Source organism: Amphiura filiformis, unplaced genomic scaffold, assembly GCF_039555335.1.
Source record: "Amphiura filiformis unplaced genomic scaffold, Afil_fr2py scaffold_201, whole genome shotgun sequence".
Taxonomy (NCBI): Eukaryota; Metazoa; Echinodermata; class Ophiuroidea; order Amphilepidida; family Amphiuridae; genus Amphiura; species Amphiura filiformis.
In genome coordinates, this window is record NW_027305665.1 from 1 (window position 1) to 16,124 (window position 16,124).

The window sequence follows — 16,124 nt, forward strand, 5'->3', positions numbered from 1 at the left end:
ATACATTAGGCAATTCCATTTGAATGTCATACACCCTCTGAGAAAGATTTAACACGAATCTTCCACGCAGGGAGGGTGATTTTAGAATGGAGCTGTTAATGTGTTCATTCCATTTGAAATTATATCCCCTGTGAAAGATATTTCCCAAATCTTCCACAGAAATAGTGTGATTATAATTAAATAATACATGTACGTCACGGTTTCGTCAAGGTCATTCATTTGTTTACGTACTTTTGTTTCAGATGGACATTTTATATGTTAAAAACCATACATACAATAATTAAATAATAATTATAATAAAAAAACTTGTATCCTATTTAGAATAGTGCATTGAATACGTATTTGCTCATTAATCACATTGTTTATTATAATACTGTATGCGGTTATTTTAAGGGTATACGAGGTATTGTTGGTCGAAGCAGCCAAATAAAAAAATCGATTTTCATTATCTGAATCAATATATTATTGAAAAATAACACTTTGCTGTTTTGCAAAAGTTCATTCTACAAATCATATACTTTGAAAACTTGCTTATTTTATTGTTGTTAATGAGTTATGTACGTTTTACAAAAGTTTCAGCCCTCTTTACAACATAACTCAACCAAACAATTAGTCACTAAATTGTCTGAGACAAGAATAAAATCAAGTCTAGATAAAACTCTGGGGACCGTTGCACAGTGGGCCAGGTCAAAGTCAAAGTGTGCCAAAACCATAGATAGGTGACTATCAATGTTCTAACTTTTTTTCATGCGATTTGGAAAGAGGATGAACATAAGAATATTTTCTGAAAATATTTCACCCTTAGTTTATTCTTAAAGGTGATATTTTTATAATAAACATGCAAAATCGCCACAATCTGTTTCTCATTAGAAAAATCATGATTTAGGGGTAAAACTTCATAACTTTTTAGACAATTTTGATGAATCTGTGCTTTCACAGATACCTGAGAAACTATTTTTAGAACATAACACTGGGATATGAAGAATATCAAAACCGTCAGTCAATAAATATTTTTGCTTAAAGGGGCAATGAGAGATATCGCGCACAGAACGCCCTCAATTTCGGTCAAACTAGCTCAAAGTCTGTTTTTTTACATGTACGCAATGGTTGTACATAATACAAATCATAATCTGAAATAGTTAAGCGAAATTCGGCGTCTTTCGGGTAAAATTTCATGATTTTCGAATAAATGTCCGGATCCGGACATTTATTCCCGTTGATTTTAGGTTAATGCGTGCATTGCATCATGGGATTGAGCCATAACATTTACGTTACACCATGTACCGGTACGTTGTTGATGTTGGCAGATGATGGGCCGGTGAGATTGTTGTACATATGCATGCGATACACCCAGGACAGCTCAGGACGCAGTATGTAATTCGTTTCTTTAGCTTCAGAGGTCAGTTTGCTTCAGTTTAGTCATCCTCAGGAACCAACTGAAGTTGGAAAACTTTACAAACCGTAGACTATGCCATAGTCGAATTTTATTAAAAATATGTTATTATTAGTCATGATGAACCCATTTCGTTGAACTCAAAATTATACTGATGTTTATTAAAATTAAAGTATTCAATAGTAAAATGGTCATAAAGAGTTAAAATATCAGACGGTTAGTGACAATAAAAGTAATTGAATGCAACATTATCTTGCATAATAATAACGGCTCACTTTAATACTGAACAATTCTGATTTTGGAATCTACCAGTTTATTGATAGCGAACCCGAAAATTCGACTATGAACTTTGAATTGTAAGCAGAACTTTACCCCCCTGGACTTTGCTCTCTAAAAACACACTGTCAAGCATACTTGTTTATCAGTCCATTAACCACAAGTACGCGCTAGATGTTTGATGAGAGATTAACTTTCGCGTCAACACAAAAGCACCGCAAATACCACAGACAGTTGTTTACGGTGTAGTTAATGGTAATGGCGCGGGCCCAGACGATTTAAACCATAGCGAGGTATGGGCGACCAATCACAAGGCAGATCCATTTAAAGATGCATTACATCATGGCCAATTTTAGTTAGGCCAGAAATTGGCCTAACTCTCCATAGAGTCCCGTGTTAAATTTTCAAAATGGCGGCTGTCATGTGAGACACGTTGAAATCTGTGTGGATATATTCATCGCAATTTATCATCATTTTCCAAGGTATTTGCTGTTTCTATTACCGCAAATCATTTCAACACTACACAGAGCTACTATACAACTCTTCATCAGCGATTTACGATGACAAGTAAGTCTTCAAATAGCAATAATAAGCGCAATAAACGCAAGTCTGCCACGTCAACACCAAATACGCCTATTATCATTACTACTACACCAACTGCAAAACGGGATCAGAAAAAACATAAGCTGAACTTTCCTTCAGAATCGGACAATACACAAGAAAATACCATGTCTATTGGGATTGAGGAGCAGATTAAGGCCTTGGATACTTCTATCAAGGACTCATTTGCAAAAGTATATGATAAGATGGAGCAAGTTGAGACTAAGGTCAACGATCTCGCCTCAATGAAGATAGTCTAATAAAGAACTTTGGGAATAGGACTCGCTAAATATTTTAACCGGCGAGGTAGGTACCAGGGAATAATCACACGGCTTGGTAGATGCGTCTTGGTTCACTCGTCTCGACTAGTCCTCAAGATTGGTATTCGGTTCATCGTCTCTTCATCATAGATTTGGCCTGAGTAGGGGCGCTAAAATAAAGTTCTTCATAGAACCAGAGGTTCAACCAGGGACTTATTTAGGCTTTTAGAATCAGCCAAGCACGATTATTATCACACAAACATGAATACAATCACAACCACAATTTATTGATAATTAAGTTATATTTATTACTTACTACATCTTCTTCATTCGGTATGAAACTTTATATTAAAACTAACAAGAGAACTAGGAGTAGAACAAACTCCATTATCCAGTAATAATTAGCGAGAATTGTACTCGCTCTAAACTAAGAAGTTGTGTTCAAATCTTGACGCACACGGAGAGTTTATGGAGAGATGTTAACCATCTGAGTGAATGCCACAGACTACAATTAAACATCCGTTTGCGTCGTCCACAAAACCTTCGTTTACAAAAAGACCATTGTGACGTTTAACGATAGTCTAATCGAAATGATACGAGAGTGATCTCACTCGAGGTGAATGACACCATAGTTTTGAATAAATAAATAAATTAAAATAGAAGGCACGGGCTATAAAATAATATATCGCCACAACATACGCCCTCCTAAAAGTTTTGGCGCCTGACAAAAGTAAATTTATTGAACACCAAATTTGTTCTACTTTCCAGTTCATAATTGTATTGCAAATTTCATTTATGTTTATACAATCATTGACTGTCTCTGATACAATTCAGGACATTTTTATAATTCATTGATTATTAAACAAAATTTTATGAAGGTATATCCATGCGATATAAATCCTCTTATCCTCGTCAGTGTATCCTCGTTATTGTTTCCTTGTTGCGAAATGTAATTCATCGATGCATCGTCGTATCAGCATCTGTGGAACTCCTGATACCGAATTGACCCGAAAATTTTAATTAAAGGCCTAATTTTCAGGTAATTTCGGTTTCACGGAAAAAGTCAATGACTACATTGTATTTACATTACACAAACATTCCCTTACATACCCTTTCACGTACTTAGGCAAAACTCTTCTCCGGGGTTCCAAAATGATTACATCGAGATGGGAATATTTCTTTCGAGGATTTTCTCTGACTGATTTCCTTCAATATTGCAATATATTGTAACACGCACAAGTACATATCGCGAAATACAATAATATACCTTACTTTAATTGAATCAAAAATAAAATGATGGTGGCATCAACATTACAATTCTACATTTCTTAATTTCTTAAATGTTTCATTACTTAATTACCTACAAACAATTTGTTCCAATATTGTACAAATCCACAACATACGCGCCAACCAAATATACATTCGGGTTCATTGTCATTATAAATCAAAATACATTATTTTGTGATACGTTTAGAAGATTATCATTCATCCAGGTAGTAAACAGTATTAATATTAAACTATAATCTAGTCAACTGGACTTACTATTTTTGACCTTTGAGGTGGTGACCTGTGATACTACAACATCCGTTTCACAGGTCAATGAACTTTTGCCGCCACAACATCAGTAGGGCTGATGATGCGTTCAGGATTGGACGTGAAAATTTCCCACTCAAAAATAGTAAGTCCAGTTGACTAGATTATAGTTTAATATTAATACTGTTTACTACCTGGATGAATGATAATCTTCACAAACGTATTCTCAACCAATTTGGCCAGGATAGCCTGAATTTGGTTCGAAGATTTGAGAAAACCTCGAGAAAATTAGCGGACTATAGAAACCATCTCCGTTTCAATCTACGGTGTTTACACTCCAAAACAACACCACGGAGCCTGTGGATTAAACCGCTTGTGAAAGGACATAAGGCTAATAAAATCATAGTCAGAGCGCAGAAAGATCTGCTCAACGAACGTGTTCGCCAGAACAATTTTACCATCAATGTTTTGAGGAAATAAATAAATAGTATTTCGGAGGATTTACTTGCGAAATTACCAGCTGTTGTTTACGACGAAGTATCACAGTTCACCGCGCAGGCGCAGTTGAGACAGCATCGCAAGTCTAAATCGAGACAACAAGAAAAGTTTGCAAGGTTGCAGAATTCGGCACGTGCATCACGATCGGATACCGATAGAAATTGGAGGAAAAGCGAAGGATTTAAACTGGACAGTGAGCTAAAAGATAAATGGGTTAAGAATTTATCTAGTCGTCCTTTGACTGAGACCGAAAGGGATGTTTTAGCGAGAGGATTGAACTTTTCTGTGGCACCTAATCGGATACCGCATGTTGATTTGATTACTGCTACTGAATCTGCTATCAAACACAACAACTTGTGCACATCGGACGCGGAGGATTTAAGGTCAAAAGTGTCATCTTGCCTTGTCAACGCGAAGACTCCGAACTCGAATTTGAACAAACAGCAACGAGAAGCTATTAAAACCCTTGGTGGAGATAATGACATCACTATTTTACCAGCGGACAAGGGTAGGTGCACTGTTGTGTTAGATAAGACTGAATATCATAGCAAGGTTTGTGCACTGCTAAATGATACCAAGACGTACGAGCCACTGAAGCGTGACCCCACTAGTGGATATCGTAAGAAAGTGATAGACTGTCTTCAAAACCTTGAAAAATCTGAGGTTATTGATCGCAACTTGTATCACAAATTGTACCCGGGCGAGTCGATACCCAAGTTCTACGGTCTGCCGAAGATCCATAAACCGCATGCTCCGTTGAGACCTATAGTTAGCTGCGTGGACTCGGTGACTTATAATGTAGCAAAACACATCGCTTATATTATTGGACCGCTGGTTGGGAAATCCAAACATCACATTGTCAACTCCCAGGATTTTGTTAACAAAGTTTGTGACATTCATTTGGAAGACAACGAGACCATAACTTCGTATGACGTTTCAGCGTTGTTTACATGCGTACCACCTAAGGAAGCGGTGAACTGTGTTCGCGATTTCTTAAGGAAGGATAATACCCTAAAGGAGCGCACAGACCTCAGTCCGGATCAAGTTTGTGAAGTTCTTGAATTATGTCTGAACACGACCTACTTTGTCTACGATGGCAAGTTCTACAGACAACGCCATGGTTGCGCAATGGGATCGCCAGTATCACCGATTGTCGTAAATTTGTTTATGGAACAGTTTGAACAGTTGGCCCTTACATCGTATGCTGGTACCCCCCCTTCGCACTGGTATCGTTATGTTGATGACACTTGGGTGAAGCTACGTAAAGATCAACTAGCCCCTTTCTACAATCATATCAACAATGTCAATGAACATATCAAGTTCACCCAGGAAGAACTGAAAGACAACAAACTTGCATTTCTAGACTGTTTGGTTACAGTGCAAAGCGACGGCAGCCTAGAAACATCGGTCTACCGCAAGGACACACACACAGATCAGTATCTGTTGTTTGAATCACACCACCCATTGGTGCACAAACTGGGTGTAATACGCAGGACGCAAAGGAACAGGAACGGGAACATCTACAAAAAGCACTGAACCTTTGCGGTTATCGTAATTGGACCTTTCACAAAGCACTCGCTCAGACCAAATCTACCGACGAAACCGCTCCCGCACGTAAGACTCAGGATGACGGTGAGGTGACTCGCGGTAGGAACATCACTATCCCCTGCATCGCCGGACTTTCAGAGAAACTCCGTCGGATTTTTCGCGACAAAGGGGTACCGGTATCTTTCAAACCCAAGAACACTTTACGGCAAGCGCTAGTCCACCCCAAGGATAAACAACCTAAAGACAAGCAAAGTAACATCGTTTACGCGATTCAGTGTCAAGACAGTGGATGCGAAGAGCTGTACATAGGGGAGACTAAACAAACGCTTGCTAAACGTATGTACCAGCATAGACGAGCCAGCACTGGTTGCGGTGACTCCGCCGTCTATACGCATTTGGACATTACAAAGCATTCTTTTGATAACAAGGATGTGAAAATCTTGGACAGAGAAAGCAGATGGTTTGAGAGAGGGGTCAAAGAAGCGATTTACGTGAAACGGGAGGAGCCTTCACTTAACAGGGGAGGCGGCATACGTAACAACTTGGCCGGGGCCTAAAGTTCAGCGATCAGGAAGATACCTCTCAGGTTGAACTCAAAGGTGGTGACCTGTGATACTACAACATCCGTTTCACAGGTCAATGAACTTTTGCCGCCACAACATCAGTAGGGCTGATGATGCGTTCAGGATTGGACGTGAAAATTTCCCACTCAAAAATAGTAAGTCCAGTTGACTAGATTATAGTTTAATATTAATACTAATATTATTTTGTGATAATCCAATTCCACACAATTACAAATAGTACAATTGTGACAAACTTTCAAATTACAATTCAAAATCAATTCAACATATAACTTTCTACATTTATCAAATGCCAAATATATTTGTTTTCATTTTGACGTCCTTGACTTTTATATTAGTCATTCATAAATTTGTAAATGCACAAAAATCTTTATAAGTATTCTTTGATAATTACAAATCACATAATAATTATTATATTATGCCTAATTTCACATTTTTTTAAGACATTATATTTTTCATACAGCCTTTTGATCGAGTTGCTTACAACTGATCTAACAATGATACTGCTTCCATAGTCTGGCCTTTACAGTTTACCAGTAATTTTGACAGGGTTGGTCTTCAGAGACTCAAGAGCAGCTGCGTTCAAGTTTGTCTCTGGTTCCCAAGTGTTTCTTGATTTTGGAAAATCTCGCCACTTTATGAGATATTCTAGACGCCCATTTCTATAGCGTCCTCTGATAATATGCTCAATCACATATTCAGGAGTTTTATCCTGAACTGGTGGCAGACCTGGAATGATTGGAACCTTTGTTTTCTCAGATTCTTGTGTGGCCAAAAGAGGAAGAAAAAGAGTCCTCAGGACAATCGTCTAGAACAAGTCCTGGAATTGGATCTCTTTGTTCTAAATCGGTTGGTTCAGTATCATTGCTTGGTCGGACATACCTATCATATGCAAATTTCATACGATTGACGTGAATTGGTGTAGTAATCAATTTGTTGTTTTCTAGATTACGTACACGGAAATTGACTGGACCTGTTTGTTCAACAAGCAGGTAAGGACCCGACCAGAATTTCTGAAGTTTGCGTGAAAGTCCTTGCTGCAATGCAGGAATATATATCCATACTGAGTCTCCAACTTGATAAGGAACATCCGTTGCACTCTCATCGAAACGTTCTTTCATCTTGTTTTGATTTTGCTCTGCGTGACGTTGTGAGATCTTCCTTACAATTTCTAATTGAGAGATTAAATGATGAATGTGCTCTCTGAGATTCTGTTCTGCATAATTGCAGTCTGACGTGAGCGTTACATCTAAAGGAAGTCTCGCTTCTCTACCATACAAAAGAAAGAACGGACTGAATCCAACGGAGTTTTCAGCAGGAGTTGTACGATATGCAAACTGTATGGCTGTGATATATTGATCCCAATCAGTATGGAATTCATTTACATAGTGTGAAATGGTGTCGAAAATTACAGCATTGTACCGCTCTTTTTATCGCGTTGCATTGTGGGTGATAACTTGAGGTATTCAATTTCTGTGTTCGCATGATTCGACACACTTCCAAAACGATCTTGCTCAGAAAATTTGTTCCTCTATCGCTTAATAACGTTTCTGGACAACCGTGGAGACATATGACATTATCGAAAAATGCTCTTGCTATTGTTGAAGCATTTGTTACTTTCAAAGGTACCAAAATGGGCCACCTGGTGCAGTGATCCGTAAAGCAAAGAACATAACGGTTTGCCAGAGGTTGTAATTGGTAAAGGTCCTAAAATATCAACACTAACGCGTTGGAAAGCACCTGGTACTTTCATGATTTGCATTGGGGCGATAACTTTGTGCCTATGCGTTTTGCGTTGAGAACAGGATATGCAAGATCTAACCCAGTTATCTACATCACGATACATCCCTTTCCAGAAGTACCGCTGACGAATTTTGCTGTAAGTTCTTTGAAATCCAAAATGTGCAGCTAACACGTGATCATGGCAGTTGTTCAGAACTGTATCAACAAAAGTGATTGGAACATACAACTGATAAGTATTCCTTTCTGGCATGTGCCTCTTTGCTGGAGTATGCCAAATGTGATATAATAATCCTTCATGGACATAATATTGATCAGCCTGCAACAACAGATTTCTAGCTTTAAGAGCATCATCTGGCAATTTGTCGTGCTCTAGAAAATTCAACATAGAACTAGCAAAAGTATCGGTCAGCAGTGCATCTTTAAACCCTTGTAAATTGATTTCAGCTGGAAGAGTCGGTACATCTTTGTTTTCCACCTTTTGTCATTCCCAACACGTTTACCATATTGATAACGTATATTTTGACAACATTCACTTCAGGTTTTGTGTCACTTCTAACATCACTATCTACATTGTCATCAGGCAGCTCAGACAAGACGTCTTCCGAAATCTTGTCTAAGTCTGAACCTATCCATACATTGTTTAATTCTTCACTTGAATCAGACTTACAATGGTTACAATCGACACAAGTGTTTAGATAGTCATAGTTTAACCTACTAAGTGCATCAGCGTTACCATTATTGCGTCCCCTGACATGTACTACATCAAATGTATATGGTCGAATCCAACCAAAAGTGTCCACGGGCCAAAAATAAAAGTCCGAAATAAAAATGTCTCCACAATTTTTTCCTTTTGCCCATTGATTGATGACATATTGGCCTTATAGGAACCAAAAGTGCCATTACTAATCTTGAAAAATAAATCCAGGACGTGTGATAGTAAATGTGATATTAAAACCCAATGTTACCTACGAATACCACTAGGATGCTTTCACTATCGCAATACTAATCACCCTAAAACAAATGGAATATTCCCATTAACGCTTTTTTCGTGTAATGTAGACCACAGGGTGTCAGGAAAATGCTAACTCAACCAGAAAATATTTATTTTTATTTTTATAACGCGATCAATATGATCTTAGTCAATTTATGCTAGTTTATTTTTGAAAATGAAGTTTAGGTCAGTTTCTGTATTTTATTTATCAAATGAGTATGAATCAATTTACACATTGTATAAGAACGAGTATGATATATGTTTTCAAGAATATTAGGAATTATACGCATACACCTAACGCTCTATACAATGAAAAGGTGAAGAAACCCGGGTATTCGTAGGCAACATGAGCGATTTAACAATATCTATATTGAGTTTATAGGTTTAAATTTGGCTATTATGGTAATGAATTAATAAAATGGTAGTTCTTAGATCTCTTTCAGATGGTACGTCCAAATGAATAAATGCTTTTACCTTAGATCAACATTTTTGATGCTTTTAGCAAGATTTTGACCACTTCATTTTGATATACAAGTAGTTAATCAGCAATTTTACATAATAAATAATTGTTGAATGAATCCGTATATGGGTAATAATAGTGTCCTGGGGTACCGCTTAAAGTTTTTGACAACTAATTTCCATTGGTAGGGACACTTCGTTACACATATCATGTATTATGCTGTATTCGTAAGTAACATTTCAGTATTTGTAGGTAAGAATTAGACTTTTGGTGGATATCGCAATCAAAACTTCATTTTATAAAGCACTTTGAATGTATTATTTTCTTTATGTGCGTTTATTGATACTTTAGACCCTATCATGTATTAATAATGCCGGTTCACAACGGTTGAAAGAGGATTGAAGTAAGAAACAAAGGCACTAAAGTGACTTTAATTTGCTTAATTGCACACAAATCGCTTAAAACCGTTATTGCAGACTTGTGAAGTCCATCTTGGAGTCAGTTACGTCTTGTGGCCTTTCGTTTGAGGGCAACTACAATTAGCTTTATACCAGGGTCCATCAATGTGTTGTCTAGATCATGAGACAATGAGAACAGTCGTTTTTTCCATAGTATTCGTAGGTAACCTTAGCGAAAACGTCAAAAGTTACCTTCGAATAAATCAATTTGGACACAAATTACTCAGAAACCAGAAGGTCGGTAAACATTTAAAATGAAGCACACATGACAGTTGACAAATCCAAGTATTTATCCCCTTCTAATCTTCTTTGAATCTGATTTTTCTTTCAAATAAGCAGACCGTCGTCTATTTCAGTACATATTTTTCACCAATTAAGCCGTATTCAGTTTTGCATGGTGGGCATGTATGTGAATTCGCAACTTTCATTGACATATGATTTGATAGCAAACATACAGGCCTTCGTTATGTACCAATATGGGCATTGGCATGAATGGCGGTGTTTCACAATACTGTCATGATGTCAAAGTGTATTCGTAGGTAACATTCGGTTACCGAAATTTACCTACGAATACTTGCTTTTTATTGTTGACATCTCAGAAATATTTAAACGCAGGTTATTGAAACTTGGTAGAAATAAAGAGTGTATTACCCTGCACCTATTGCTTAACTATTGTTTACTATTCTCTCACTTTGTAGAAATGGCACAGCTTTTAACATGTATTCGGAGGTAATGCATATTTTTTACCAAACCTACCTTTGTGCCATTTAGAATTTCTGGCAGCTAAACACAATAATAAAGATGTCCGAATGCAATGCATTTCAGTATTGGACATATCAAAGCTTGTATCAATTGCGCATTTATTAGTGATTTCCATTTTTAAAGATATATCTAGTGCTATGAAAAATTGTATTCGTAGGTAATGTAAAAAAATACCACTCAAAAAATTATCACAAATAATTCATAATTATGTACAAATATGTGAAAAATTGAACAGGCAATCTTTGAATACACACCTTTCAGGAAATCAATTTAGATTCAATCCAATGACTTCTTTTCATAACTGATTTAGATGTTTTTAAAAATACTTTAAGAAATATTTTGAAAAAAATGGGTAAAAATAGCATGTTTTGGGGTCTCTGTGTCTAAGTTTTTCACAGAAGGGGTCTTATTATATATGGCGCGAAGCGTATGATCAAGGCGAATAAACACAATACAAAAACGAATGCCAATTGATTAATACTTTTAAGTTATGGCCCTGAACATGCCGTGTACACTTTTCGTTGGATTCGACCATATGCTTGAAGTTTAATTGCCCACCTAGCTAAGTGACCAATTGTTTGTTTCTTGCTGAAAAGCCATTTCAGTGCACAATGATCTGTGACTACTGTAAATTTTACACCATGTTGTAGATATGGGGCATATTTTTGACTCCTTCAACAACTGCCAAGGCCTCTAATTCTGTGGTCGTGTAATTCTTCTCACCTTTGTGCAAAGCTCTACCACCATAAGATATGACTCGTTCTTTTCCATCCTGATTCTGAGCTAAATGAATCCTAACCCTACCCCACTGGCATCGGTTTGTAAAATGAATTCCGTGCCATCAAATCTAGGATAGGCCAAAATTGGTGGTTCTTGCAACTTTTGTTTGAGTGTTTCAAAAGCAGTTTTGCACTTTTCATTCCAAACGAAGTGCACTTCTTTTCTCGTTAAATTGGTGAGCGGTTCTGCAATCTTAAAAAAATCTTTGATGTATTTTCTGTAGTACCCTACAAAACCCAAAAATGACCTGACCTCAGAGACCTTGGTAGGTGGGGATACTCCTTTACAATTTTGACTTTGTCAGGATCTGTCGCAACACCATTTTCACTCACTATATGACCTAAGTATTTCACTTCTTTCTGACCAAATGAACATTTCTTTGGCTGTAGTTTTAGACCAGCTTGACGAAAACGGTCAAACACTTGTTTTAGATGACATAAATGCTCCGAAAATGAATTACTGAAAATGATGACGTCATCCAGATAACATAGAACAAACTGCCAGTTAAGACCTCTCAAAACTTCTTGCATAGCGCGTTGAAATGTCGCAGGAGCGTTATGAAGGCCAAATGGCATTCTCTGGAATTCAAATAGACCATCTTGTGTCACAAAAGCGGTGAGAGGTTTTGAACTCTCTTCTAAGCCTATTTGCCAATAACCTGAAGCAAGGTCTAAAGTTGAGAAGTATTTGGGTTTGGCAGCGCCTAAGCTATCTAGTGCGTCGTTAATGTTTGGCAAAGGAAAATTGTCACGTGGACAAATATCATTCAATTTCTTGAAATTTATCGCAAATCTATAAGAACCTGGAGAACCAGCCTTGGGTACCATACATACAGGAAAACACCATGGACTAGTTGACTCTTTAATAATTCCTTGATCTAACATTTCATTGACTTGTTTCTTGATTTCCGCTTGAATATGTGGAGTATATCTATATGGTCGAGATCTAATTGGTGGATGTCCATTTGTTTTTATTTCATGTTTTACACCAGAATAATCTCCATGCGGACCTCCTTCCACTTTAAATATATCAATGTATTCATTGAACAAATTAGTAATTTCTGACATTTCTGAAGATGACAAATGATCAGTATTTACAGATACTTTAGAAAGTACTTCTTGAAGCCTAGGATCCTCATCCTTCACGGCGGATCCAAACAGAAAAATGGAGTGCGCCCGCATACGTTCGATATCAACTTTGACTCGGCTCAGCACGGGGCATTGCCCTCTCGGTCAACAGAGCGGATTCGCTAAGCGGCGCAGTGGATATATAGGAGTCCGATTTTACAGGGATAATACGTGAACCAAAGCATAAAATGACTTGAAATCAAAGATTACCGTAGATTACAAGGTGCTACGTCTTTGGGTAAAATGACATCAATTCTGCTTTTTCTAAATTTGATGGAATCAAGTTTGTTTGTGAACCTTCGGAATGACACATACATCGTCATGATGCATATTGTACAATGATGCTTGTTTTGGAACACCGATATTATTACTAAGTCCCCTCAACAGAGACTTGAGAAACATGCTATAGTCGGAACAGGGCCTAATATAACCAAGGAACACAAAATCTTTTCTAGGCCATCGCAATTTGTATCAGAACGGAACTCCAAAGTGCGGTCATTTTTCACCAGAAAGAACATCTGCACGGCAATGCAGCCGTAGCAATGCGTGCGTAACACGGCAAGAGATAGGCATACTGACACAGCTACACTCCGGGGACAAGCCGGCAAGCTCACTGAACAGGACCGCTGCGTAGGACATTCACTCAGTGCACTGTGGAATATGCATACGGTAAGTTTTATGATGTTGTTGGTGTTTTGAGATGTAAATTATTATTTTATACTTTATTGATATCCCATAGAACTATTATATTATCTATTTATTTGCTGGTTTAACTGATTAGGCCCATCTAATAATAAACTGGGAATTGGGAAGAAATACCAACATGAATGATCAATTCATAGAATTTACAATAAAAAATTCGGCATCATATTTGTAAGTGATTGGGCCTATAGATACAACAAGCAGCAGCCAACTTGCATGCTTGTAGGCCTAATGATAATTGAATATCCACTTTGGTCTGTTTTAATTTCTTTAAAAAAAATATTAATATAGGCCCTACTTCTTAAAAATCTATAGAAATCAGCTACATGTTATTTTCTGTCCTCATTGTCATTTGAAGCTCTAGTCTACTGTATGTGATAATTGTATGAACAATTTTTTCCTTGGTATAAATCAAGATAGATGGCTCTTAACTATTTTATATATTTATGTTTGTTTTGTTTTTCTATTCTTTTTTTAATTTTACAGAGGATCTAGAAAGACAAGAATTGGCCTTATTGGATATCTGATAACGAGATTACAGGACAGCTTTGTTGAAGCCTGAGACGGGTTTAGAAAGTTATAATATTAGAATGGTTTCAACCATTCCTTGTAAGGAAGGATTATAAAAGGAGAGAAAATTCCATACAGCTCATTTCAGAGCTACAATAAATACAACGGCAAATTAAACAAATTCATCCGATGTTGATGTGCAATATAATAAATATAATTATTTGAAACTGATAACCTCAAAGAGTCTTCAAAGAAATTGACACGAAGAAAGACATTTCTGGATGTTTGGAATTATCAAGGCTGCATGATACCTTATAAATCATTAAAATATAACAGACAGTAGTTCAAGTGCTGAATCATTTGGTAAGTGTTTTAAATATAATTTTTGTTTACCAAGTTTTGAATCTTCATGATTTTGTGTTTACAAATTATCAAAACAATTTTATGTTCTAAAATTGTCTAATGAAATGAATACCTCGTGAAATGGCAACAGAATGTTCATAACATTTTTAAGCTGTACAGTGAATACTATACAACTAAGGCCTTGCATGCTTGGTAGGAAATTCATTTCTTTTCAAAGAATAGGCCTACAATAGCATGCATTCAGCTGTCACTGTAGATTTTTTTATGTGGACTTTTAATTATATTTACATGTAGATGGAAATATGAATTATAAGGCAATCTGTTATTGAGAAATGAATTCATATATCAGAAACAAAAATGTAACCAAGATAAAAAAAAAAAGAAGCAAGCAAAATAAAGTTTCTATAAAACAAACAATAAGCTAACAAAATGTGCATGGTCTATAAAAATGCATTCATTAATAGTTTTTCTTCCTTTCATAATTTTATAGTCATTTATTGATGAGATTATTTTTCTGCACATGATTTATAATAAAACTATATTTATGAAATCATTTATTATGTCAACAGTGGCTATTAAACACAATGAATTCCATTTGCATTGCTTTGGAGAGTAATACAAACAAACAAACAACAATCAAACACGCTAAAAACAAACCAAAGAAAAAACAAACCTTTGTATTGATTTTAAAATAAAAACAAACCACATTTATAAACTGACTGTGTTTGACTCGTAATTATATAACTTGTCTTGTCATGTGTATTTAATACCGCATGTGGTACATTTTTGTACACTCATGCTGCAGCGCTTGTACAGTCATGATGCGCGCATCTGTACTATCCTAGGGGTTATCAAGCGGTCAGGTTAGTGCATTGACTGCCATGTGCGCGTACTTGTACCATAACATTGGGGTTATTAGCGGTCAACTATGGGTCATGTTCGCTGTCATGATGTGTGTAACCAATTGTATGGAAATGATGTTTGTAAACAAAGAGTGATTCTGAGTGGAAAGATTTAAAAAAAAAGTGATTCTGATAGATTTTGCAAAAACGTTGAAAATTAAAAACTTGAACATGTTTTAAGGCCAAGTAAAATAAATAACACGTAGGCCTATCGTCCCTGCCCTCGCCGATTTCAAATTAAACATTTTTGTTATGTTTCTTCTTTGTTCCCTTACTTTGTTTCTAAAATTGTTGGAATGAAAAGACATGTTAAAAAGCTCTTGGTTATCATTTATAAACACATTGCATAGACATGTTATTAAGTGGCCTAAAGTAATATAATGAAGATGGCCAGTGTATTAACATGTGGTGCATCAGCAAATGCAAAGAACTAAAACTACATGTTGAACTATGCCCAGTCCATGGACCAGGGTTGGATTTCGTAAAAGTGATTAAGTATTAATTTTTTATTATTTAATATGCTGCAGGATTTCATAATACAACTAGCTACAACTGAGTTCTGACTTGGATTATTTCTTTCTTGGGCGTTCGCGTACAAGATGCTGTAAAACATGCATGTTCAATATAGGCCTACTCA

At 36.5% G+C, this 16,124-nt stretch overlaps 1 protein-coding gene across 1 annotated transcript; it reads left to right on the forward strand.

Moving 5' to 3' along the window:
- Positions 1 to 2,229: 2,229 nt before the first annotated feature.
- Positions 2,230 to 6,096, forward strand: LOC140145294 (uncharacterized). Its single transcript, XM_072167053.1, has 2 exons — positions 2,230 to 2,236; positions 4,583 to 6,096. Exons 1-2 carry the CDS (start codon positions 2,230 to 2,232, stop codon positions 6,094 to 6,096), a joined length of 1,521 nt encoding a protein of 506 aa, XP_072023154.1.
- Positions 6,097 to 16,124: the final 10,028 nt, after the last annotated feature.